At 44.7% G+C, this 26,488-nt stretch overlaps 1 protein-coding gene across 1 annotated transcript in view; it reads left to right on the top strand.

Annotated features, from left to right (window-relative positions):
* Positions 1 to 26,488, top strand: part of Prkca (protein kinase C, alpha) — a 388,590-nt gene that overhangs the window by 332,585 nt on the left and 29,517 nt on the right. Inside the window, exons 9-13 of the mRNA XM_013037977.1 lie at positions 8,355 to 8,492; positions 9,581 to 9,754; positions 12,376 to 12,467; positions 14,453 to 14,515; positions 15,321 to 15,459. Of these exons, the coding sequence (XP_012893431.1) occupies positions 8,355 to 8,492; positions 9,581 to 9,754; positions 12,376 to 12,467; positions 14,453 to 14,515; positions 15,321 to 15,459 (606 nt within the window). The remainder of the gene's footprint in view (positions 1 to 8,354; positions 8,493 to 9,580; positions 9,755 to 12,375; positions 12,468 to 14,452; positions 14,516 to 15,320; positions 15,460 to 26,488) is intronic.

Genomic DNA, 26,488 nt, shown 5'->3' with positions numbered 1-26,488 from the left:
TCAGAGAGGGAAAGTTGTCTGGGATCCTCAAAGCTGGATCCTTTGGGGATCCTGGGATCTAGCCTCCCCAAGATGTGCTTAGCAGGCAAAACAGGTAGACCGTCTTCAAGATTAGCCAGCCTGGCAAACATGTCCACAGTCAACCAACAAATCTGAGAAACAAGAGGAAAAAATAGATTACCTGTAAAGAAAACCACACACTGCGATACTAGAAGTCTATAATACACACACACACACACACACACACACACACACACAGCACTTTTCTGTTTTCCAAACTGGGCAAAGTGCTAATAGGTCCCAGGTCCCACATTTCTCCTTAGAATATGGCTCAGTTGTCATGACAACAGAGCCCCACTGGCTTCCTGTGACTTCTTTTTCACAGTGCCAACAGCCTAAGTGGCTGTGTTCATAAAAATATTTCTCATTTAGAAAACAGCTTAATGTGTTTTCTCTTAAATTCTTCCTCTGCTGAATAAGTAGAGCTTGTCTGGCTCCCAAACTTTAATTTTCCTGTACTAGTCAGCGATTCAAGCCTCTCAGAAGAGATTGAGTAGCAATTTAGTTCAGGTGCAGTTGAGGTTCTTCATCGTGGCTGTTCTGATAGATTGGCAAGGAAATAGTGAATGGTTTGAAGGGCTGGCTGCATGGCTCAGTTGGTAGAGTGCTGGCCAATGAGCAAAAGGGGCAGGTACTGAGTTCGAGTCCCAGTCTCGGACTTAAAGAAAAGAATGGTTTGAAAATCTGCATGATACAGGCAAGGCAAGAGTAAGCAAGCTGTAGCCCACCAGCCAGGCATAGTCACTTTTGGTTTTTACTATATGTTTTATTGAAACATAGCCACACACATTCAGTCATTCCTGCAGCTCTCCTCCACAAACAGCAGAATCGCTTAGTTACAACTGACAGTATTTGGCCTACAAAGCCAAAACATTTCCAGACAAAGCTTGCTGACCCTTGATCGAGAAGGGAAAGCACTGAATTCAGACTAGAGTTCATGGTGGAGCCCAAAGAGGAAAGCCAGTATGACTGGTCACTTAGAATCATTTTAGCTTGTTGCCCAGTTGGTTACTGAGTAGAGGGTAGTTCATGAATAACACACAGGACATCCTCCACTAGCGGTCTCATTGGAAACTCCTCCCCAATGCCCTGGGGTCTTCTTCTGAAGCACTTGATCTCTCTAAACTAAGACAGCAGAGGGCACAGGTGCATACAGTACCTTAGATGTAAAGTGCAGTGCTTATGTAGAATGTAACTATTTCTATGAATTGCATCCTGGTTTATGGAGTGGCACTGAAATACCATTAGTCTTTTTCTGTCAAAGTTGTTCGGGTATGCCCTGAACCCACAGCGTTTTCACTTTACCAAAACAGAAATTAAAAAAAAAAACAGTAGGAGACATCTACAATGATTTATTTGCTACTGTGGTGGCCATTGTTGGACTATCTACCCATGGAGGCTTAGTAATAGGAAAAATAAATCATTCTAGGCTCTGGTGGCTCACAACTGTAATCCTGGCTACTCAAGAAAATGACCTCTGAGGTCACAGTTCAAAACCAGCCTGGGCTGTAAAGTCCATGACACACCTATATCCGCTTAAGCACCAAAAAGCCAGAAGTGGAGCTGTGACTCAAGTGGTAGAGCACTAGCCTTGAGCAAAAAAATCTAAGAGATAGCAGCCAGGCTCTGAGTTCAAGCCCTAAGACTGGACTGGAATGTGTGCACGTGCATGTACACACACACAGAGTAAAGTAAGAAAAACTTTCCATTACTGTCAAGTTCAGCAGCAAGAGCCAACGAACACAGCAAGCATCAAAGTCTTGTTTTTCATAGTACTCAGAGACACCGTTATTGAAGGTGCAGGCACAACATAAGTGAGAATAAACACACTTAACGTGGAACACAGTGACACAGCAACCCAGAGGTTACTCATGATAATAGAAAGGTTCTGTGTTCTCACTGTAGTCTGGGTCTGTGGGCTTGGAGTCACACTGAAGATAGCCCAGCATCTCCTGTTAGAATTTCCAGGCACTGTTCTGTGAGAGCTGGGGATTTGTGACAGCCCACTCCCTTTGGATCTTCTGGGTCTGTTTCTTCTCACGCAGCAAAGGCAGTGTGTTATTCGTTGTACGTGATTCACACCTGGCAGAGTGTGTAAGGCAGTAAGATAAGACATGGAACACTGCAGCTGCAGGTGTGGTATGCACAGCTCAGTGGCTGCAAACTAATGTTCAACCTAATGGAAAATGAGTCTCCCATCACCTCCCCTCACTCAGGTGGAATGAAGCACCCCAGTAGTGAGCTGAGTGTGGGGAGCCCCTCACATTCACACATGGGAAGCTCTTCAGACACCAGTGTCTTTATACATGCATGCATTGTGGGGGTAAATAAGTCCAACTGGAGAGGATTTGGGTTTGCATTAACTCACTTGGTGTGATTTGCTTGATGGAATGCATCTTCAGTGACTGCAGACAGTGTGCTGCTCAGGTGATCGATCTGTCCTACAAAGCAAGACACATTGTTAGCTTGGTATTAGTTCCTTTTCTCATGGGGAGAAGAAGCTGCCCGGTCTCACAGCCAAGTCGCCTCATGAAGCTAGACTTGATTAAATGCTAAGGCACCATCATTTGAGGAACTAAAAATCTAGATTCTCAATCCTAAGAGACACAGACAGAGACAGAAATAAAGACAGGAGAAAAGGAGGGAGGAAGTGGGTGAGGGAAGGAAGGAAACTTCAGCATCAGAGTCACTGTATCCTATATCATCATATCTTGCTTCAAAGTTGCCTTTTTTTCTCCTTTCTAAATAAGTTTGGTGTCATTTTAATAAGCCAACATCTTTTCTTGTAGCAGTCTTTGCCCAGCCTTTCTCTGGAAAGCAAGGTGAAATCTTGACCAGAGCCAAGACCTATCTCTTCTCCTACCATCTCCCCCACCCTTCTCCCTAGAGCGTGTGGATCTTGTGGAACAAGCTCCGCCTTCTCAGCACCTGCCACGCCCAGCCACAGCCTCACCCAACTCCATGGGGCACAGAGACACTCAGACCATGTTGTTTCTATAACAGAACCCCTGAGAATGAGCACTAGCCTTGAGCTGAAGAGCTGAGGGACAGCGCTCAAGCCCAGAGTTCAAACCCCATGACCGACCAAAAAAAAAAAAATTACAGCACATGAATCTAAACAAATGACTTAGAGTAAGAAAGGAAACAAAAAAATAGATCTACTTAAAAAGAAAAGTGGTCTGCTTAGCTCACAATTCTGGAGGTCCAGGAACATGATATCTGCCCCTGCTTGGCGTGAGCGCTCACACTTTTTTTAACCTCATGTAAGAAAATAGAAGAGTAAGTGCATCCAAAAGAGTAAGACGATACATAGCACACTGGTAGGATGTATGCTTAGCAAGCAAAAGCCCCCAAGTTCAGTTAAATTCCTAATAGAAATTTTGAAAGAGAGATGGAGAGAAAGAGAGAGAGGGAAGGAGGGAGGGAGGGAGAAAAGAAGAAGGAGGGAGAAAGACGGAGAGAAAAGTTTTCTTACTGATTTACTGACTTGTAAGTCAGTAAGACTTAGCAAGTATCTTCTTACTGACTTGGCATCCTTTGCATCTGATGCCATATCTAGAACACATTAGACAACATTAATTTGTGGAGAGAGTGTCTTACATCTCACACAAGGACTCAAGTTCAACAAGTTTTTCCTGAGCAAGTGCTCAAACCAAGCCTTCAGCAGTCCTTCCTGAGAAAAAGAGTAGAAAAACACGTTTGTTTGTTTGTTTGTTTGTTTGTTTGTTTAAAAGAAAAGGCACTCAGCATGAAGCATCCCCAGGGACTGAACTGAACAACCCTCATATTAACTCTTTCCAGACCCATGAGGATTCCTTCAGAATCCTGTTATCTCACAGATAAAGGGCCGGGAGCTCAGCATGGCGTGGACCCTGTGTGACTAAGTCAGGATGCAAATCTGTGAGCTCTCCACTGCTCTCCTCTGCTTAACTTAAGAAGCATCCACAGAGCCCAGAGGGAGTCTTGCCTGTTAAAGGATGGAGAAATCAAACGCCACAGGTCTCTGTCCCCTCGGCTTCTGCTCAGAGCCTGGCCCTCCAGCACCTTTGTATAGAACTTGGAAATAAGCAAAATAGAAGCCAAGATAGGGGATAGATCCACACATGTTTTCATGGCTGGGGTAATAATATCTAAGTCAACAGGCCCCGTAGGTACTCTTTCCTGAGTATCCCTCTGGATCCTTCCTGCTTTACAGCGCTGTGGTTTGAATCCTATTTTCCCCTAAGTGTCTGTGCAGGACCATGTTTGTGTTGCTATAATGAAGGATGTCAACACGCTTCTTCTCGTGCCTCCTTGATTTTCTGAAATCTGTGCAGTTAGGCTGTGGGCTTTGGCTTTATCCCCAGACACCCTGGTCACGTCTGAATTACCTTCATGACAAGCAGACTTATGTCGACATAAGACAAGCCAGGAAAGGCAGATCTCTCTGTCTGTCCTGCTGGAGGTCTGGGAAAACAGTCGCCAAACAAGCCATTAAAAAAAAGAAAGAAATAGTGGGCTCAGGAGCTTACTGCTGCTAAGACAGCCCTGCTGGGCTTTGGATGAGCAAGACTTCTCATCCAAGGAACGTCCCTTCTCAGAAACCCTTCTAAGAGCATGGTTTCAGCTTGTTGCCTAGTTAACTCAGACAGTGTGGCCTCTGGAGAAGAGCGCTCTAAACCTGACCTCCTTAAAGATGAGAAAGCCCGCGGGGCACTTGGGAGCTGACCCCACGCTCCAGCGACTGCTTGAGGAAAAGAGTTCAGGTTACAGGTGTCTGCCAGGGCAGACAGAGTCCAGATGCAATTATCTGCAACAGCCTACCTGACCATAGTGCCTCCTGGAATCAAGTTTGTCTTCTGGCCAAATAGCGCCAGCTACAAGTTGGCCTCTTCAAGTTCTGCCAGTCTTTACCACTTCCTGAACCATACATGAGTGAATGAATAAGAGAATCCATCGATTCTAACTATGTGCCTGGAATAGTCTTGGTCTATAGACAAAAGGCTGAACAAGACATACCTCTTTGCTGCCAGAGTGGTGAATCGAATGAAGAGGACAGGTAGATAAGTCTAGAAAGCGGTGGATCTGTGGGTCTAGGTGCAGGATTTGAGACTAGGCTGGTGGAAGACGGGATCCCCGGGGGCGCTATGAGGAGCAGGATCTCAGATGGATTTGAGGGCAAGCAGGAATTCTCATGGGAAGAATATTCCTTCCAGGAAACTCCTAGGAAAGGGAAGGGAGTCGCTTCTGGGGTCTTGCAGCTGGCTGAAGGCTTTGGATGCCTGGACAAGGCAGTAACTTAAGGGTCTTTAGTCTCACTCTGCAGAAGGGGCCCAAAGAGAACCCCAGACAACCCCAGATGTCACAGGTACAAAAGCCGTAATCTTGGGGACATCTGTCTGCCGAGATGAGCAATTCCAGGAAGTCTGGAAGGTGGGAATGCAGTGGGAACTGAGGCTGGATTGTGAAACTGAATGAGACATTGAGTACCCTCCCAGGCCTGCAGTCCAGGGTGATGTATGCGAGGAAGAAAACAAAAGCAAAAGAGATAGAAAGGGAAAGAGGGGTGGGAGACATAGGAACTGTGGGAAGATCACTCTGAGCCAGCAGCTTTGAGCAGACATAAACACATTTTACAACAGGGAAGTGAGGCCCAAGATCTGAGGTGGAAGGAGAAGAAGTTGGGGCGCTGGCTGAGAATGAGGCCAAAGCAGTGTTGAGGTTAAGCAGAGAAAAAGAAAGAAGCTGGATCCTCCTCTTCATCCTTCAAAGAACTTGCCTTTGTCCCAGAGCTCCTTTTACAAACTCACTCTTACAGGGCTCCATGTCATTCCACCACAATGCCTGCAGGTGGCAGCATAGAGGTGACTCTGGAAACACCGGGAAACCCCTGGGAACACCACTGTGGATGGAGAGGACCTCAGGGAAGGCTCTGGCTAGGGAGGAATTTATCCCCACTCTCTGGGCCAGGCCTCTGCTGTAAATGCAGTTACCTTGGGCCAGTGTCACCTGCTCAGGATCCTGCACACTCTCAGCCTCTCTTCTGCTCTGACAGTCACAGAAAACAGCCTTGCTTCTAGCTAATAAGACAGGACAGTGACATCTGCACCTGCCGGTCAGGAAGCCAATATTTCCTGCTCTGTCCATCTTCACCTCTGAGAGCAAAAGTCACCCATGACACTTTCTTCCCAAGCATCACGACTTGGTCTCAGACCAAGTGCAAGGTGCTGTTGTAATTGAGTTCAGAAGTGCTCAATGCAAAATGCTTTTGTCTTTGGAACCTTTGAGCCTGTCTATGGGCAATATCTTGTCCCTCTGACTAGACAAAGGTCATAGCACAGAGCGTACAATGTCAGGTTAGGGGACCCAGTGAAGGCAGAGGAAGCATTCTGGGTAGAAAACGCTCTAGCTACGGTGGAGGCCCATCACCTTTGTCACTACTCAGCCTGTATTTTCTGCCTGCTGTATTGGGGTGTCACAGGAAGAAGGAGCAATGGTTCAGTAGAATTGCCCTGTGTGCCCAGAAGAGCCTCTCAGAGCCCCAGCATGCAGGTGGAAATGGGGCATTGATCGTGGGTAGTATGAAGATTACCTCCCCCCCCCCCCCCGGTGAAAATGCCCTTCAACTGGGTTAAGACTTAGAACCACAAGTCAGCAGTGTGTGGGTTTTCCTGGATATTCCTGTGAAGTTCCTAAGAAAATAAAAAATAACCTTTGTGCCTCTTTTTAATAACTTTTTTTTGGGGGGTGAAGGGCAGTGTGATAATGGAGTTTGAACACCAGGTCTTGCATTTACTAGGCAGGTGCTCTACCAATTTGCCCATCTTCCAGCCCTCCTTTGCTTTGCTTTAGTTATTCTCTGGTAAGGTTCTCACATTTTTGCTCAGGCCCAACATCAGACTTGAATCCTCCTGTCTCCAGCCTGCATTATAGGCACAAGGCTCTGCTTAAATGGGTGTGTCAGGTCATTATATTTGTAGTCAAGCTGTGAGATTGAACTTTCTATCAGAGAAAAGTTAGCATCAAGCCAGGTGCCAGTGGTTCATGTCTGTAATCCTAGCTATTCAGGAGGCTGAGACTGAGGATCACAGTTCAAAGCCAGCCGGGACAGCAAAGTCCATGAGAATCTTACCTCCAGTTTAAAAAAAAAAAAAAGGTAGGACCTACCAGGGTCCTGGCCTTGTCCGCAGCTCTCATCCTTAGACAGACTTTCAAAGTTCAGGAGCTGGGGAGGGAGGGGGTTGTACATCAACTCTAGGCTTCTCAACTGCCTCCGCAGACTTCCTCACTGACTAAGGGAACATAAGTCCTTAGGGGATCTCACCTGCCATCCATCCCTTGCTACTAAACCTCCTTAACAATGACCTTGCATCTCTCCATGAGAATCACGACAGTGTGGCTCACTCCAGAGCCTTCATGGGGTATGAGTCTAGCATATAAAAGCTGCTTAAAGGGCTGGGAAGGTGGCTCAGTGGTAGAGCGCTTGCCTTGCATGCATGAGGCCCTGGGTTTGATTCCTCAATACCACATAAGCAGAAAAAGCCAGAAGTGGTGCTGTGGCTCAAATGGTAGAGTGCTTGCCTTGAGCTGAAGTGCTGAGGGACAGCGCCCAGGCCCAGAGGTCAGGCCGCACAACCGACAAAAGAAAAAAACACTGCTTGGAGAAGCTCAAACATCAGTTACCAGGTGGTCCTCAGACTCAGGGGGCACAGTGGATTTCATGGGAACCGATTGCTGTGCATCACTATTCTCATGAGCTTTACTCTTGACTTCAAAACAAACAAGAACCCTGCTCCTCCTACAGTGCCTTTAAAAGCATCCGCCAGTTACAATAACATTTGTATCAGTCCTCTCCAGACCTTCTGCTCCCCCTCTTTACCTGCTCCTTTATACAGATTGATTTTAAATTGGAAAATCTACAAAAAAGAGAAACACCCACCCATACTTTATTTCCTCAACTCTGTTATCAGTCTCAAAACACTGTTTGCCCATAAGAAGTTAATTTTAGGTTCCAGAATTAGAATCCATCCACCCTTGGCTGATTCCTGTGATTTGACTCTCAGTTGACTGTGTAGAATTATTCTTTGTAAAGACTGGACAGGGGAAGGTTTTTGCTACTTTACAGACTTTCTCTTAGGATGAAGATAACCACTGAAATATGAATAGATCTTAATTCCTTATTCTCACATTATTTTTTGTTTTTCATTCCCTCCCAACCCCCCAGCTAGCCTCAAGTTTACTTACAATGTGATGTTTACTGTCAGTCTTTCCTTGGAAAACTGACCAAAGCTTTCTCACATTTGCTTGTTTTGTAGAAAGCCAAGCTCGGCCCTGCTGGTAACAAAGTGATCAGCCCCTCGGAAGACAGGAAACAGCCTTCCAACAACCTCGACAGGGTGAACCTTACCGACTTCAATTTCCTCATGGTGCTGGGGAAGGGGAGTTTTGGGAAGGTAAGATGACAAGGGGCCTATGCTGGCCGCGTCAGATCAGAAGGGATTCTCATTTTAGCTTTCCCTGATCTTGTGCACATTCCTAAATGTTCTGGTTACTTTTACTTAAACAAACAAACAAAAAACCTTTAACTAAAAAGCTATAACAAGTTGGTGACTGTCCTGGACAGGATGCCTCAGAATGTTGTTCAAATGAGTCATTTTCACAACTAAAAGTCAGAGGTGACCTTGTAGTCAAATCAACGTCATCAATAAGAGATACGGCCACTGGACCATGTGCAGTGAGCTCATTTATATTGGTTTGGCTTCTGTGACCAAATCTCATAAGAGATCCAAGAAGTTTTTTTTTGGTTGTTGTTGTTTTCCGAGTTCCTGACCTGTGAGATTACAAAGGCCAGTCACATTTTACCCAAGGAAAACATGGATAATTCCAGATGGATGTTGCCTCTTCCCTTTAGCAGCTAAAGGAGTACCATGGTGTGGAAATAGCCCACGCAGTGGACAGATCCTGATGGATTTACAAAGGGCTGGAGGAGTTTAATCTCTGCTGGCAGGCAGTGTTTCCAAATTTGTACATAAGGTTTGTCAGTTAGCTTTCCATCACTATAATGAGATGCCAGGGTCAATTAACTTATAAAAGAAAAAGGTTGATTTTGACTCATGGTCATAGAGACTCAGGCCCATGATTATGTTGCACCCCCCCCTCGCTCTGTCCCCTCATTGGCCTGTACCTCTGCACATCAGGGTGGCAGTGTGTAGTGGAACATATCCCTTTACCAGCCCAGAAGCAAAGAGGAAGAGTCTGTCCCTCCCCCCCCCCGCAATTCCCTTCAGGGACCCCCACAAGGTCCCACCTCCAAGAGTCCAATACCTCCCCAGAGTTCCTTAGGGACCAGGGCTTTACCACCTGGCTCCTTGGGGGACACGTACGTAATCAAACCATACCAAAGGTAATTACTATTTTTCTGTCCCATCTTTACAGACAGCTGAACTGTCGCCCGGCCTACTTCTTCCCCAACCCTCCCTCATCACTCCCAGGACCAGATGTCTGCTTGGAAATATTCATCTTGTTTTTAATTTGTTCCCAGGTGATGCTGGCTGACAGAAAGGGAACAGAAGAACTGTATGCTATCAAAATCCTGAAGAAGGATGTGGTGATTCAGGATGATGACGTCGAGTGCACCATGGTGGAAAAGCGGGTTCTGGCCCTGCTCGACAAGCCCCCCTTCCTGACTCAGCTGCACTCCTGTTTCCAGACTGTGGTAAGGACTCTGGGCTGAGGGTCTCTGAGGTACAGCACCCAGTACTTGAACCACATTGTCTCAGCATCACCAGGAAAAGGCAGAGCAGCATGCCAAGTGGAAGGGACAGGGGCAGTGCTCACCTCTCTGACTCATGGATTTGGGCATTCCCTCTCTGTGCTATCCTTTGGTTGCCGACTTGGCCTTTAATTCTGCAAACATTTCTAACTGGCCTTCTGTGTCCTTGGGTTTCACACTCACAGATTCCTCTAGTCATGCATCAAAGAATGTTCAGAAAAACGGCATCTGTACTAAACATGTGCAGATTCGTTTCTTATCATTATTCCCCAAACAAATAGCAAACCAAGTATGTATAGCATCAGTGTACTAGGTTTTATAAGTAGTCTAAAGATGATTTAAAATATGTGGGCAGATCTGTGTAGGTGATACGCAGATACTTTTCTGCTTTATAGAAGGCGTTTGCGCATCTGAGGAGTTTGGTATCCTCAGGGGGTCCTGGAACCGATCTCCATGGATACAGAGGGATGGCCATACAGAAAATGTCTGCTTTATAACAATCACTGTGCTAAGACTTGGGTGACTCAAGACCACTGGCCTTGCTGCTGAGCATGGCATTGGAACATTTAGGAACTCCATTTTGTGAAAGATGGTGTTCATCTTGGATGATAGCCAGCAGGAGTGGCAAACTCTGGCCATGAGCTCCAAGAAATATCACCAAAAAGATCCACAAAAGAAATCTAAATATTAGTGTTTGTTGATATGTGAACATTAAATGAAACTTCCTAAGTAGTTTTCTAGGGACAAACCGTAGTCATTCACTTACCTGTCACCTTTGGCTACTTTCTTGATACAAAGACAAAGTTGAGTGGCTTCCAGAGGTATGCAAAGCCTGTATTTACTGCCTGATCCTTTATGGGACGAGTTCACTAACCCTGTCATAGAATAAAACTAAATATGTAAAAGAAAATCCGAAGTATTGGTCCATCAGCTGTGAGGCTGGCAAGTGTCCCACAGAAATCTAGGCATTCGGATGACGCCATAGAGAGGCACTGCTAGATAGGCTCTTCCATCCAGATACCATTCAAGATGGTGTGATAATCAATAGCTGCCATGATCATTACTATTTTCAACTACCTGGTTGGTAGTCAGAAACTGACTTTGTGTTTTATGCCCACCTTCTCCCCTCGGACGTACTGGGGTTTGAACCCAGGACCTCTTACTTGCTGGGTAGGCCCTTGAACCACACCCCTAGCACTTTTGGCTTTGGTTATTTTTCAGATAGAGTGTCTGTGTTTACTCGGGGCTAGCCTCAGACTGAGACCTTCCTAACCTTCCTAACTTCACACGTAGCTTGGAACACAGGCTTATGCCTCTTTAAAAAAAAAAAAAAATCTTGAGAAGCATCTCAATGCTTTTGGCTGATAGATCCTCAAAATGACAGCACTGCTTTCTACAGTGTCAGGGTGGTTGGTTGAGGTTGCAGAGCCCGTGCTGGCCTCTGTGTGGCAGCCTTGCACTGGTCTCTGGGTCAGTCAGCTCCTGCCTGCTCTCAGCCCCTCCCCAACTCCTGAGCCCAGAAGTGCCTGGAGAGCTGAGCAGCCAGGTAGGAAGAGCAGCCCAGCCCCAGTTCCCTAGCCCAGCTTACACCGATTGAACTCCAGGAAGCTGTGAAACAGAGAAATGAAGGTGAAATTAAAGTTCATAACAGAAACACTACAGTGAAGCTCCCAGAGCTATTTCCTGGCTGTTAGCACCAGCTTTATCATTTTTCCTTTTTCACCCCACACAGCACTTTAATGTTTAATAACCTCTATGAAATGAGGATGTTTTCTAGAAGAGAACAGAGGTCAGCTTTTACCACAGTATACTGTGCTATTAAGTTATTTCACTGTTAAATTCTTCAGTCTCACCCATCTGCCCTGGCATAATGTCCTTATAAATATGCATACTCATTTGGCTCTATGATGTATGCCCTTCATGAGGCCAATGCTTAGCATACCAGTGACAGAGAAAATAAAAAAGCAATAGTTGAACACATTATGGATGCAAAAGAACATTTGATTAGCCTCTCTGTTTATGGTCTTCCCTACCCAGTAAATATCATTAAGTATGTATAATTTACAAACCCAAGCTAACCCAAGAGATGTTTCCAGAAGCATTCATTTAAACACATTACTGCATTAGTAGGTCATGCCTCCAAGACATTACAAACCAGCTTTTACACAGCTGCTTGAAGAAGCCCTGGTTTACACAAAATCATTGACCTGTGTGGATTCTTTTATAGCATCCCTAGCTTAGATATATATTATGTGTGTAGGAGAAAAGGGGGAAACGTTTGAGGCCATTACTTTAATAAGAGGTATACATAGCCAGATAGACCCATTGACAGCCAATAATTCAAATTCATGGAATGAGTTTATTCCTCCCAAAGCCATTATACAATGGGGTATGTTACTTTTGCTGGGGGGGGGGGGCGGGAAGGGAATATGAAGTGCTCTAAACAGAACAGACACATCAAATAAGCCCTCATTTTATCCATGAGAAAGCAAAATGGAGTAGCTCTGCTGCGGTTGGAAAGGGGGAAGGGGCATCCTTACTCACGTAGAAACGTTGGCCTGCAGGACCGGCTGTACTTCGTCATGGAATACGTCAATGGCGGAGACCTCATGTACCACATTCAGCAAGTAGGGAAATTTAAGGAGCCACAAGCAGTGTAAGTATTTTCTTTTTGAAGTCCTGTAACTTGGGCAACCCAAAACTTCCTTGGACATTTCATCCAGGTGTAAACTTCTACTGGATGAAATGTCCAACGGTGGTTCTGCTCACTTGGGGCCAAGCACTGTACCTTCTGGGTCAGGGGCAGATGCATTGACAGTACTTATCTAGCTGTTTGCTAAGGAGCAGTTGATTCTGTTTCCAGTCGATTGGAAGCAGTTCCACTCTCGTGGATAGTTACAGAGCCTATGGTGATGGCACCAGGCACTGGGAGTGTGGAAGAGGTAAGATGCCATCAACCCTCAGGGAGCCTAAGCTCGAACCTCGCCACAAATATAAAGCATGTCAGTAACTATAGAGGTGTGCACAGGATACTAGGCAAGCCCCCAAGTCGGAGAACAAGAGCAGCAAGTCCAAAGGTAAGAAAGGAGCATTCCTCCAAGACAAGGATATGAGAAGATGCCGAGCGAAGTCCAGGGCCAGGGCAGAGTCTCACTGTATGTGGGAGAGGCAGGAGGTGAGGAGGAGGAGGTAGGGGCTCTTGATGAAGGGGGCAGGGGGAAGGGGCTCCCACTGTTGCATTGGGTTGTGCCTTGGATGATGGGATCCAGGAGTGGAGGTGGATGTGAGGTAGTGGTTTTATCCAGAGGTAGGGAAGAGAATAGAGGGGTGACCTTGATACCTGAAATGTCATCTCATAGAGACCAAGAAATCTCAAGAACCCCTAGGGAAGCAAGGCTAAGCAGATGACTATTTTATTTCGCTAAATGAGGGTGCTTAGCGGACACGCATATGGGTTAATCAAGTCAGCCAATGTGAATAGGATGCTGGCCAGGGTGCAATCTAAAAACTAAATCAGGAGAATTTTTGGTCTGTGTGGGATCTTCTGACCTAGAGAAGAATGAGTCAATGCAGAACAGGGAACTCTGGTAGCAAGCTTAAAAGAATATAAAGGGAGATGTTTCTTTTATCCCCACTAAAAAAAGCAAAAGCATTTCTAGAAATACCTGCCCTTATCTCCTCTCTTAATGTTGCGAGTTATAGAGCATTAAGATGCCTGTATTGAAAGATACAGCTTGATAGCACAGAGCCATAAAAAGCAGATAGCAGAACAGCCGCCTTCTGCTCTAAAGCCGCATAAAGATACCTTGGCCAATACCTTGCATTGCATTCGTATGGCAGAAAAGTTTTTTAAATTCAGAAAGCCATGAAAAAGAAAACAGAAATCACCCATAATCCCATCTTTCCTCCCTGCTCATCCCAGCTTCTCCGGTCAGCCTTCACAGACAGCCCATAAGGGATTTCTTTTCCTCATTCACATACCATTGTGTTTATTTTAAGCCTCCTGGGTGAATTTGCCCAGGCACTGGTCTTGTGGCTTCTCAGATTTGAAAGACTCCTAAATACTATGCAAATTTTAAAATATTTTTCACCATTTTATCTGATATTAACCTTTTAATGGTGTTGAAGCAGTAGTAGCTGCTTTTTATTATGGATTATTTAAAAGGGCACACTCAGGCATGAATCACGTTGCGTGTCCCATTTATCTATGCACTCAGGCTATGAATAAAACAGCTAAAGCATTCACGGTGCCCTAGACTTTGTCTTCTCAAGAGAAAGTATATTTTCAAACAACAGTGTATTCTGTTCATGAATAGGAAGATAGAAAATTTCTTCCCTCTACCATATTCTAGACATAGAATAGTCCAACAGGTATCCAGTTCTTAAATGATTATATTAGCAATTATTTTGTAGGCAGTAAATTACCTACATGCCTTGCCCAGATCAGAAAGTAAGTCTTTTGAAGATGAGTTGGAGTGAGGAAATGGCAGAGGAAAGGGTCAACAATTGGAAGAATTAGGTGTGAAGTTATGGCTGATCCCAGAAAACCTTAGGGTTTTGCATTCTTCTATCTCTCTCATGCCTGAACTTGAGGCAGAAAAAAACGTGAGCCAGAAATCTGAAGCATGCTTTCTTTTGCAGATTCTATGCAGCAGAGATTTCCATTGGATTGTTCTTTCTGCATAAAAGAGGGATCATTTACAGGTGTGTATGAAAACGCTCAGCAACTACCCAGCAGCGAGGTTTGCCAGGCCCCTGTGGGCCTGAGATTCTCTGATGGAGACTTCATACATGAAACTGATAACCAGAAGCACAGACCTGTGGGAACATACCTTTGTCTGCAGCCTCAAGGCAACCTGTCACCCTATGTTCTCTAGACCTCCAAGATTTTTCATCTCATTTCTTCTTTTCACAAGAAACCATGTCTTCTTCTCCTCTGGCAGTGCCTCTCTTGGCTTTTATTTGGAACAGAGGTCAGAGAGCAATGGAAACTGAGTTGCTATTATAGATACTCTACAAGGAAAGAACATGGGGAGCTGGGGAGAAGCTAGGGGAAAACTAGGCAATTCAATTCTTTGGTCATTAGCTGCTGTGAATGTCTGGTGCTGGAGGAAGAATGCCTTCCAGTGGTAATTGAGAAGTAGTTAAAAGGACATCGTTGCATGCAGAAAAAGGAGTCCTCTGAATTGTTCTAAACCCCATATCTTGTCAAATCTGACTATGTGCCTAACCTCCAGGCAAATGACTAGAATCTCCTGAACCAGATAGATTAGAAAGCTCCAGACTTTTAGCCCTAGCCCTGATTGGGAATCAGTAGTTGAGCCATTTAGTCACTCAAGTAATTATCTACCATCTTTCTACTATCCTAGGCTCTACAATAGGTTCAGGAGACATAAATCATATGATTTCCTAGACCCTATAGTGTGAGGAAAAGATGGCAACCTTCTCTTTCACCAGGTCCAGGGTAAAGCATGTGTGAAATGCTCTGATGCTAATCTGTCCCTTGCAGGGATCTGAAGTTAGATAATGTCATGCTGGATTCAGAAGGACATATCAAAATCGCTGATTTTGGGATGTGCAAGGAACACATGATGGATGGAGTCACAACCAGAACCTTCTGCGGAACTCCCGATTACATCGCCCCAGAGGTAGGGATCCCAGTTCTTGTTTTATGGACCAGGACTCTCAGACTGTAACTACAACCCCACATGGAGTATATGGATGTTAGTAAAGACTAAGTCAATGTGTAGTTCGTGACAGTTGAGGAGACTGAAGAAGACCATGGAAACCTGGAGAGAAAACATGATACACGTACAGCGATGGCTTATTTCTCAGAACTTTGTTTTGGTTCAGTGTACACATGAGCCAGTTGCGTGGGAAATCAATTTCTTATATATGCTCAAAATAACAAGCGATAATGTTGCTGGGATAGCTTTTAGCAACATCAGAGTGATTAGTGCTCCAAACTACCTGTTGTTCTTAGTATCCAATCTAGAAAGAAATTCATGCTTTGTATGTTTACAGCAGTGATCTGTACTTCTCTTTGATACAATATGTATTGAAGAATTCCCTTCCTAATTTATGAGGTTTCCCGTGTACTCATGATAGAACAGTTTCAGTCCTGGGCTACCAGAATTTTGCCTCTGTCCATGCCCAGCTCTGTAGATACAGAAGTCCTTCCCAGCATGGGTGGGAACAGTGAACTCAAAGCTGACCAGCCTCAGCAATTCATTGAACACCCCCGCCCCCGGTAGCTGTTGGAAGCACTTCTCACATACATCTGTTCAACATAGGAACCATGCATCTGTCACACCCAGCAGGGGTCGTGGAAAGACAAGCTCCTATATGGGAACAATGTAAGCTGTAAGCATGACTATTGCTCACACACCATGAAAACTCAGGTCCACACACTCCTTCTTCAGTGGCAAGTTTGGGATGATAATACTCTCCACATAAGAGACACCCCCCCCATTATTTTTATCTACTGTTACCCTCAGTGGTAGTCATTAACCAAAAAGAGAAGTTCAGTTTTGTTCCTTAGGACTTGTTATAGTCTTGGGCAAACCAGAAACAGACTTTACTTAGAAATTCAAATGCTGAATTCATGGCCAGAGGTGACATGTTATCTCAATCCACAACTTAGTAGGTTCCCCGCTGCTCCTCCATAAACCTACTGATTAAGACTTCCAGGGATAATGTGAACTTAAATAGCCGCCCTTTTCAATGGATGAAGAGACTGTGCACAGGAAATACAACCTGTGGGTTCAGGTGTTTTCTGAAGCCTCCTGTTGGCTGATAGGCTTTAAGCAGGATGTGTCTGTGAGCATGTGAGTCCCTCTAGAATACTGAGGATCAGTAAGGGTAACATAGTCACAGGTTCTAGGGACTTGGCCAGGCACTGCTCTTAGGGGAAGAGGGTCATCACTAAGTCTGTCACGTTCATTTTGATAGCTCTGTGGAAGAACATCCCTCAACCTCTTGCACCTTTGGGGCCTTTTCATACATAGAGAATAACATGTTCTTGCTCTACATGCCCTGGTTCCTGGAGCCTTCCTTCTTTTCTGCTCTGAACCAACCATGATAAAGGAAGTGACCACCATATATTGGATGTGTACTGGGCAGCTAGTACCATATATAATTTCCCTCACTTCATCCCCATGAAGGAGGTAACATTGAGCCCTGCCTCCAATGAGATGACTGAGGCAGTAGTCATATGTCTAAGGGCTACATCACTAAGATAGGCCAGAATTCTGCTCCAACCCCAAGCTCAGGCCATCTCTCGACCTTGCGTCACTCACTGCATGAAACCACTTCAACCTGAGTGACTCACATGTGCAGGCTGCATTCTGTTTATTATTTCTTAGACAAGGCCTTGCTATATAACTAAGGCTGGCCTCAAACTTGCAATCCTCTTACCTCAGCCTCCCAAGGGCTGGGATCACAGGGGCATGCTTCCATGCCCAGCACAGAGTCCATTCTGTAAGTCCACGGTAGCAACTATGCTGGCTCCAGGCTACAAACCTCCTCAGACAGGCTCCCCACAGCTTAGAAGGCTCACAGTTTCACAGCTTAGAAGAGGTGACATCTTTGTCGACCAGAAGGAGTGACAACGCTGTGTTTGGCTTGTTGACTCATTGGAAACACAAGCTTCATTGTGCTGAGAAATTAGTCAGTAACACCTTTGAGTGGTTTTACCTTTTGCCAGAACTTTTTCTCCCTAGTGTTGGCAAGTATAACATATTTAGCCCCCCAGAATACTTGCAGTATAAGGAAAGACCAAATAAGATCAACATTTCACAATTTGCTCCCAGAATTTGCTCATCAAATAAGTCTGTCCTCTGTGTAACTCTTCCTGTCAGGCAGAGGTGAAATAATTACCTTAGATGGCATTTTCCTTAATAGGCAACGCAGAGGCTTAAATGTTTATGGCTATTTATTCAAAAACCTTGAAATTGATTAAAACCATAGCCTGTCTATAATGGACAAAGATGGGCTGAGGCAGAAAATGTCACTCACAGATGTGACTTGGGAGTGCAGATGAATACAGAGGGACACTAATTAGAAAATGATTCCTACAGTGGCCATGAGGGCCTTCCTGAGCTTGTGTGCAGAAAGAAGTCCTGGGGTTCATGAGAGTCCCTGAGAAGGCTGAAAGTGAGGGTAGGAATGGTTTTCTCTCCTTCCCTGAAGACAAGTGTTGCTTTTGGCAAACATCCCTGTGTGGACCTGCTGCTGTGGGAGCAAAGCCTGTTCCTATGTGCCATGTGCAGTCATCCTGGCAGCCTTCGCATTGTGGTGTGTTGACTGCCTAGCCTGTTCCAAGCCCTCGGAGCACATTTTGTTTATCCTATGTCAAGATCACACAGTTGGTGACAAGCAAAGGTAGATTTGGACCTGACATTCAAACCACAGCATCCATATGTTCTTTTCATGAAAGGCCTTGTTTCCAGTATTATGGGAGAAAAGCAGTTAACAATGAGAAGTCTCCTGCAAACCATTTTCTCTTTTCCATACCTTAGAAGAGGCTGGACCTCCCCTCCATGCATCTGACCAAGAACCAAGGCCTGAGGGCTGGTCAGTGTCAGTCAATGACGCTGACAAATCCCTTAGAACTCAAGGGCAAGTGAGCAGCAAGGGAGCCTCTGCCCATAGCATGATGCTTGATCAGAAAGGGGAAGCCTGGGGGAGACCCACTAGCAGGTGCTTGGTAGGGGAAGGGGGGTTAGAAAGGAGTGACCACACTCCAGGAGAAACATGAACTATACAGATGCCCCAAGAGTGCCCCTCGGCCACAGCAGATGGCATCTACAACATGGCCGAAGTCACTGGGGAGAAACTTTTCAGTTGTGTTTGCCTGCCCTGGAGTCCGCTGACTAGGAGCAGATGGACCGTGTCCTTCCAGGGTTGAGGATTGGATAATTCAGGCAGCAGGAGACCTGTCCCTGGGGCATCTGCATCCCAGCCCTGTGGGAATGCCAACCCCTCGATGCTGCATTCTATGTAAGACTCACCAGTTACTCTAAGTAACCCCAATGTCTAGCAAAAGAAACATTTACAGTGAGACTCAGTCCATGGTGGTTACAGGGGACACAAAGAGGTAGAACAGGGAGCTGTAGCCTTGGATTGTAAGGCATGTGTTCATGAACTCAAAGTCAGCCAGGAGGTCAAGAGGTGGGAGACCAGAGGTCCCTGAGAGTTTAGTTTTTTAGTGACACTGCGTACGGATGAAAGCCAGCATCTGTGGTCAAGAAGGATTATCGTTGGAAGCACCTTTGGGGAAATGGAAGAAGGAAGGCCTGGTGAAGGCAACAGCAATGTATTTCTAGGAGGGAAAGAAAGGGAAGGAGGGAGGGAGAGAGGAGGAAGGAGGAGGAATAGGAGGAGCAGAAGCAGCATCAGGTAGGAGGAGAAAGACAAGGAGAGGAAGGAAGGAAATTCCATGAGGGAACGGGAATGGGGAGATATAAGGAAAGGAACACTCCCTCTCAGAGTGAAGGGTCGGTGAGCTCCCCCACGGTGGCAGGAATCTAGCCATTTGGAAAAGCCACATTTTAATAATGGCCCCAAGACCCTTTGTCAGTCAGCTTCCTGTTACCATTGAGATGTTGTGTGTTCTTCAAAGGTTGATGGTTTCGTTCTTAATGTGGTAGTGTTGTGAACTGGCATGACCTTTAAGAGATGAGTCTAGTACAAAGCAAGGATTTCCCTGTGGGTGCTGCCCTGGAAGGGGTTAAGGCGGGGGGAGGGTCTCATAGGACTCCAATTGGTGCTTCAGAGAAAGTTGTTATGAGAAGACTGGTTGACCCTGCTCTCTGCCTTCCTCTTTTGGTGTGATCTCTTGCGCGCGCGCGCACACACACACACACACACACACAGAGACCTCCAGCCACATCTGAGGGTGTGTCCTCAACAGAGCTGAGCAGATATTGGTATCAGGTTCTTTTGTGAGCTAAATAAACCTCTGTTCTTTATACATTCCCCAGCCTCAGGTATGTTGCTATAGTAACAGGAAGCTGATTTAAGATGCTTGCGCATCCCCTCCCCTTTCACTTGCTTCCCTGGTCAGCTGTGCTGGCTTCCTTTCTGCTAGGCGTGGGGAGCATCTAGGAAGCATTTGCCCCGCCATCATCCAGGCTTTTCCTCCTCTCCTTCCCTCTGCCTGGAGAGTCCTGTTCCAGGCATCAGCAGATCTCCTCCTTTGCCTCCTTCAAGCCTTCACTTCTCATCTTGGGGAAGTCTCCTGTCCTGATGATCCTGTTTAAACCTGTAGCCCTGCAGACCCTCCCAGCACCTGTGTCCCTCGTCCCTCTTTAAGGGACTAGGATGCCATCAAAATCTGAGGCTGATGGCACGGGACGCAGTGCATTGGGAGCCCTTGCTCTGGTTAGCCATGGAAGAGGCCGATGGGCTGAGAGACCTGAGTGATGGAAGGCTGATGGATGTCAGCCCAGGTCCCCAAATCATCCACACTGCCCCCCAGGGGGCATCCCAGAGAGACTGCTCACGGTCTAAGGAATGGGCTGAGGGTAGGGACAGACAAAGAGAACCAGCTAAGAAAAGAAGTCTTACATCTACACAGCCAGGCAGCCAGGCAGTAAATTAGCACTTGCCAGGGAGGAGGGGAGATGAGATACCCAGAGAGGAGAGAGGAAAGCCCAGCCCTACATGGGTTCTCCCGAGAGCAGCACCACCCACCCTCCCCGAGGACCACAGGACCCACACCAGGTATGGGCTGGAGCAAAGAAAAGTGCTTGATTAAAGACAGAGAACAATAAACTCGGCGTGGCCCACTTTCTGAAGGGTCACAGTCCAATGGCTCCATCAATGAAGAAAAAATGAAACAGTGCGTTCCTTTCAAGAAATATTCAAGGAGCCAAAGCCAGGCTTTCCTTTAGGGTCTTCCTTAAATTGTGTGATTCTCCTCCAATCTTTTACAGGAATTATATAGGTTATATGAGCTCCTATTTTTTTATTGCCTGCCTGCAGCTCTCTTAAGTATCTCATAAGTCCCCTGACCTCAAAGCCCATCAACGCAGCCCAGGCACCCTCTGGCTGCTGTGGCCTTGGAGATGGCTCTGCCCCTTCCTCTAGCCTCAGCCCCTCCAGAAAGGACTAGGTCCTACTGGATTTGCTGTCTGTCAGTGAATGCCACAGAGTCCTAGTCCAAGCTGAGCACCTTGTTTGCTTTAATTTGTTTAAGCCAAGTCAGTTATCTTTCTCAGATGATGACACAGGAACACAAAGCGACCCCACCACCAGACAGGCCTGGGCTTTGAATTCAGGGATGAGCAGCTTTCCCCTGCAGCCTTAGAAAGGGGACTGTGGCTTCTGGCTCCGAGAACACATCATCACATGGAGCCTAAAAGCTGCCTTCCCGGGTGGCAGCTTGTTCTCAGAGCCCTGACAATGCTCTCATGAGCTCACCTGAGGGGTGCATTAACTGATGCATTTATGGATTTGTGTAATCATGTTTTTTTTAAAAAAAACTGGCCTGGAATTTCTGAGATTTCACCTCTTGCTGTGTAAAATTGTCTCAGCAGTGGTGAAGAAGAGGTGAATACTTCAAAAGATTACCAACATTTATCCATTTTCTTGTGTGGAGCATGCACTTACATCTGTTATACTGCTTTATTTGTACAATAGTCCTCTGAGGCAAATTATATTATTCCTGTTTTACAGACAAGGAAAACAAGATTCAGAGAGGAAAGTGACCTGCCCAAGGCGTGGCCATAGCAGCTGGCAGAGCCAGGTCCCTGCTGCCAGCCTCAGTGTGCAGACTCATTGCTCCAAAGCCGTGGAGCCTGATTGCCTGCCTCTGTGTATCACTTACTGCTCTATGGGCACAAAATGTATTCCTAACTCCGTTCATTCCATTATTGCACAAGTGGTTACTGTATCCTAATGTACAATTAGCATTGTGAACGACTCTCCCCGTTCAGCAGACATGGCCTGATTCAGGGTCACACTGGTAAGTGCTGAGAACTAGCCGTCCCCAAAGACCAGTGACCAGGACTTCATAGCCTCTTGGGGGGAAGTCAGATGACCAGTGATAATACACTTCATTCTAGATTGATTCATGTCTTAATAGTCACCCCTGACAGGAAAACTGCTGTGTGTGTGTGTGTGTGTGTGTGTGTGTGTGTGTGTGACTCCAGGCTTTTTCTTCACTATGTGTGTGTAAAACTCTGGCTATAGCTCTGATCTTTTAAGAACCAGGAGCACCATCCATAAAGTGAGGATAATCATAGCTTCTTCCCACTCTAAGCAGTAAACGAGTTTGGCTTGTAATGAGTTTAGCTTGCCCTCTGTTCCTAATTGATCTAGAAGGTAACAATTTCTTTAAAATAATAGTTTCCATGAATCCTTCATGCACGTGCGCGCGCGCACACACACACACACACACACACACACAGGGTGGTATTTTTAATGGACTTGGATTAGCTTTAAATGTGTACTGCAAAATCCAGGACAGCCATCAAAGAGCTAAAAAATAAAAAAGTCATATAACTGATATGCTAAGAAAGAGAGAAATGGAAACAAAATGCTAGGTTAAAACCACAAGAAGCAGTAAAAGAGTTGAACATCAACAGGAACAAAGTTCAAGGGTAAGAAACAGAAAGAAGTATGATTGTACCAACAGTCCAACTGTCACCTTGAACATCAACAATCTAAATGCAGTTAAAGGGCAGAGATTGTCAGAATGGATTAAAAAAAAAACCTAGCCAGGTGCTTGACTCATCTGAAATCTCAGTTTCTTGGGAGATAGAGATTAGGAGGATCACAGTTTGAGGCCTACCTGGACAAATGTGAGACCTTGCCCCCTGCCCATCTCAGTAAGCTAGGTGTAGTAGAATATAATCCCAACTATGTGGAAAAGTGTTAAAAATAAGTATCACAATCCAGGTTGGCTGAAGCCAAGCAGTCAAGATCCTACTTCAAAAATAACTAAAGCAAAAAGGACTTTAGTTTTGGCTCAAAAGGTAGAACACCTGCCTAACCAGTATAGAGCCCTGAGTTGACACTTCACTATCATTAAAAAAAGATATGCTTTCTATATGAAAGCCATTTCAACTATAATAGCACATGTAGATTGAAAATAAATGAGTGGAGGGCTAGAGGCATAATTCAAGTAGTAGTAAACATAAGTCCCGGAGTTCAAATCCCAGTATTTCAAAACAAAAGAAAAAGAAAGGTAAGTAAATGAGTGTGAGAAAATATACTAACACTAATCTAAAGAACACAGGAATGGCTATATTAATTTCAGACAAAGCAGACTTCAGATCAAAGAAAGTTATTAGGGATGTAGAGGCATATTACATAATGACAAAGAAACCAATTCTGAAAAAATATAGAACGTGCATTCACCTAGCAACAGAGTATTAAACTACCTAGGCAAAACCTGATTAAAATTGCAAGAGGAATAGATAAGTCCAGTATTAGAGCCAAAGACTTCAATACCTCATATCCAGCAAGCAGAACCAGTCAGTAAGGATATAGTTGAACTCAACATCTTCACGAGTCAATTGAATGCATGAGACACCTACAGACTGTTTCAGCGACAGCAAGGTTTATATTTTTTCTCAAGTTCACATGGACCATTCACCAAGATAGGCCACATGCTGAGCTATAAAACATCCTTTAACAAACTTAAAAGAATTGGAATCATACAGATGTATCTACTTGCAGACCACAGAGGAATTAAATTAAAAATCAATAGCAGAAAGATAGCTAGAAAATCCCTAAATACTTGGAGATCAAACAACACACTGCTAAATAATGAATGAATCAAAAAAGAAATTTTAAGAGAGACTTTAGTTTGAGATAAATGAGAGCAAAATCACAACTTAAATACTGTAGGATGCAGTAAAGGTGATTCTTTAAATTGTATAGCAATGAATGTGTATGTTAGAAAATAAAACACTTGAGAGGCTAACACAGGAGAATTGTGAGTTGGAGGCCAACTGGTTTATGTAGTGATTTACAGCCTGTGTAGAAAGGGAAGGTCAAACAAGGAGATGGAAAGGGAATGGAAGGGAAGGAGAAGAGAGGAGAGGGGAGGGGCATAAAAAGGTAATGAACAGGAAGATCTAAAATGAATCATCTAAGGAAACTACAAAACAAAAGCAAATTAAAACCACAGTAGAGAAGTAAGGGGTTAGGTGGCAGGGGTTGAGAATAATGTTAAAAAGGGTAACGTTGATCAAAAGGCACTGTGTTCATAAACTGCACTGTTGAATGGCAACTCCTTTGTTCAACTACTTAAAGAAAATAAAAATATTTTTTAAAAAAAGAAATAATAAGAACAATGAGGAAATCAATGAAATTGTAAACAGAAATCATTACAGGAAATAGTAAAACCTAAAGCTGATTTTTTGAAGAGATCAGTCCAATTGATAAGCCTCTTGCCAATTAAGATAAAAGGATGACATAGATTACTAATATCATAAATGAAGGTGAGACCATCACTACAGATCCAACAGGTGTGAAAAGGATGGACCATGTTACACAGCAGATTTGATCATCTAAATGAGATAGCTCAATTCCTTGAGAGACACACTCTACCAAAACACACTTGAAGAAATAGGCTATCTGAATTAGCCTATATCTTTTTAAAAAATAAAGAATGACTTTCCAAAATAGAAAGCCTTGGACCAAAATAGGTTTACTGATAAATCCAACTAAAAGTTGAGAGAAATTTTACCAATTTTCTACAATCTCTTTCTGAAGATCAAAGCAGATGAATCACTTTCTCTTTCTATGAGAACAGCCTCCTTTTAATAGTAAAACCACATGAAGACATTATTTTTAAAAAAAAACTGATAGACCAATATCTCTCATGAATATAGACAAAAAAAAATCTCTCAAAGGGATATTAAGGGATTGTAAAAAGAATAAATTTGTGGTGTAGAGCCAGTGTTCCTAATTGCAAATACTTCCTTGTTTTGTCTTGTCACCGTCTGACTTCAGACTCTTTGTGGGAACAGTCTAGGTAGTTTCTGCTGATTGCTTTCTGGTCTCCTGGTGCAAGCCAAATAGGAAGAAATGGCTACCATGAACAGATCTTAAAGCCTTTCTACTCATTACCATTAGAGAAGTCAATTTTTCTGTCCTCTCCACTTCTACATAGAGCCATGATTTTTGTCTGAGTAGAAAATAGTTAGTTTGGACTCCCACCTTTCTAAGTGTTTCCATCTTTGGTAATACTTTGTAATCCTTACATATCTTTCCCAAAGATTTCGAATATTCACATCTATTTCTCATAGAATGGACTAATATCCTTGATCTTAGACATCACATTTCATGTATTTATCCATTTCACGCTTGTCTCCACAATTAGATTCATCATCCTTCATGCCTAGCAAAGGGCCTACCCCATAACCATGAATCAAAAGGGAAGAGTTAGAGGAGGAGGAGGTGAGAAGGGTATTCTGACACTAAGAGAAAAGCAAGAAACCTAAGATTTTGCTGCTCTGGTTTTTTTAAAAATGCACTTGCATGTGGGATGATTTTGTAATCTATTTTATTCAATTCCATGCCTCATGGTTAGATCACTGGCACATACTAAGCTAACATTTTCTGAACCAATGAATGGAAGAGCTAATGTTGATTGAGAATTTCCAGGTGCCAACAGAATGTTTAATCATGTATCCCCTCTCACCAGAATGTTCCTTGGATCGGGTTTATTTCACAGCCATATTCAGCCACCTGCCCTGCCTGGGGACTAGTTCTTGTTTCTTTATGAGCTATATTCACTCCACTCACCTATAGCAAGCATGTTCCTGTGTGTGTAATATATTTATCACCCCCACCACATACTGCCTGGTGAGCACTGGGATTCCAGTATGACAGCTGAGGAAATGGAAGCTCAGAGAGGGTACGTGGCCTGCCCAAGGGTGTACAGCTTTTGAGTGTCAGCGCTAGTCTCCTACAGTAGGTCTCAGAGCCCTCTCACGCAGTGTGCTTCCCAATGAGTAGTCTGGTGTTGGTATGCAGTCCAGATGGAGTTTGCTTGGGAAGCATCTTGGTGGAGAGCTGATGTGTCTCATTGTGTTTCTCACCCTCTGGTCTCAGGCCTGATGCTGAAGAAAGGGACAGACAAAGGAGACCTGAGGCCTCTGTCATCCCAAACTGGCCACTGACCTTATTCAAGCCACTTTGCCACTCTGTGACACCTAGGCTCCTTTCTAGAACCAAAGATGCTTTTCTAAATCAAGAGCCCTGGTGATGTTCCATCTGAAAACCTTGCGAGGTCTGGGGAGCGTGGCTGTTCCTCCAACACAACTATGTACAGTGTCTGTCTGCCCTGTGCTGGGTGCAGTCCCGGTGCTGGCAGCTGAGGTATCTGGCCCATCTGCAGGGAGGAACCGGGGTTTGGCTAAGGTGGATGGGTAATCTCTCTGAGCTTGTACGAAAGGAGACATGAGAGAGAACTCAGGATTCAGCTGTCCAGACAGAACACTTAGGCAGGGTCATCTTCTTTCTTCTCATACTGGGAATATTTGGACACGTCATGCAGTGTTTTAACCGTGTACACAAAGAAGGCCTTTTGTGTCCTATGTTCTGCCCTTGAGAATTGATAATGTTTTCCAAAACAACCATACATTTCCAATCCAAATAAAATGTCTTTTTTTAAATGAAAGGGGAAATCTTCTTTATTTCCTCTGAGAATAAAAGGGC

This window comes from Dipodomys ordii, unplaced genomic scaffold (genome assembly GCF_000151885.1).
Source record: "Dipodomys ordii isolate 6190 unplaced genomic scaffold, Dord_2.0 Scaffold7, whole genome shotgun sequence".
NCBI classification, from domain to species: domain Eukaryota; kingdom Metazoa; phylum Chordata; class Mammalia; order Rodentia; family Heteromyidae; genus Dipodomys; species Dipodomys ordii.
This window is presented reverse-complemented; position numbering and strand designations above follow the sequence as displayed.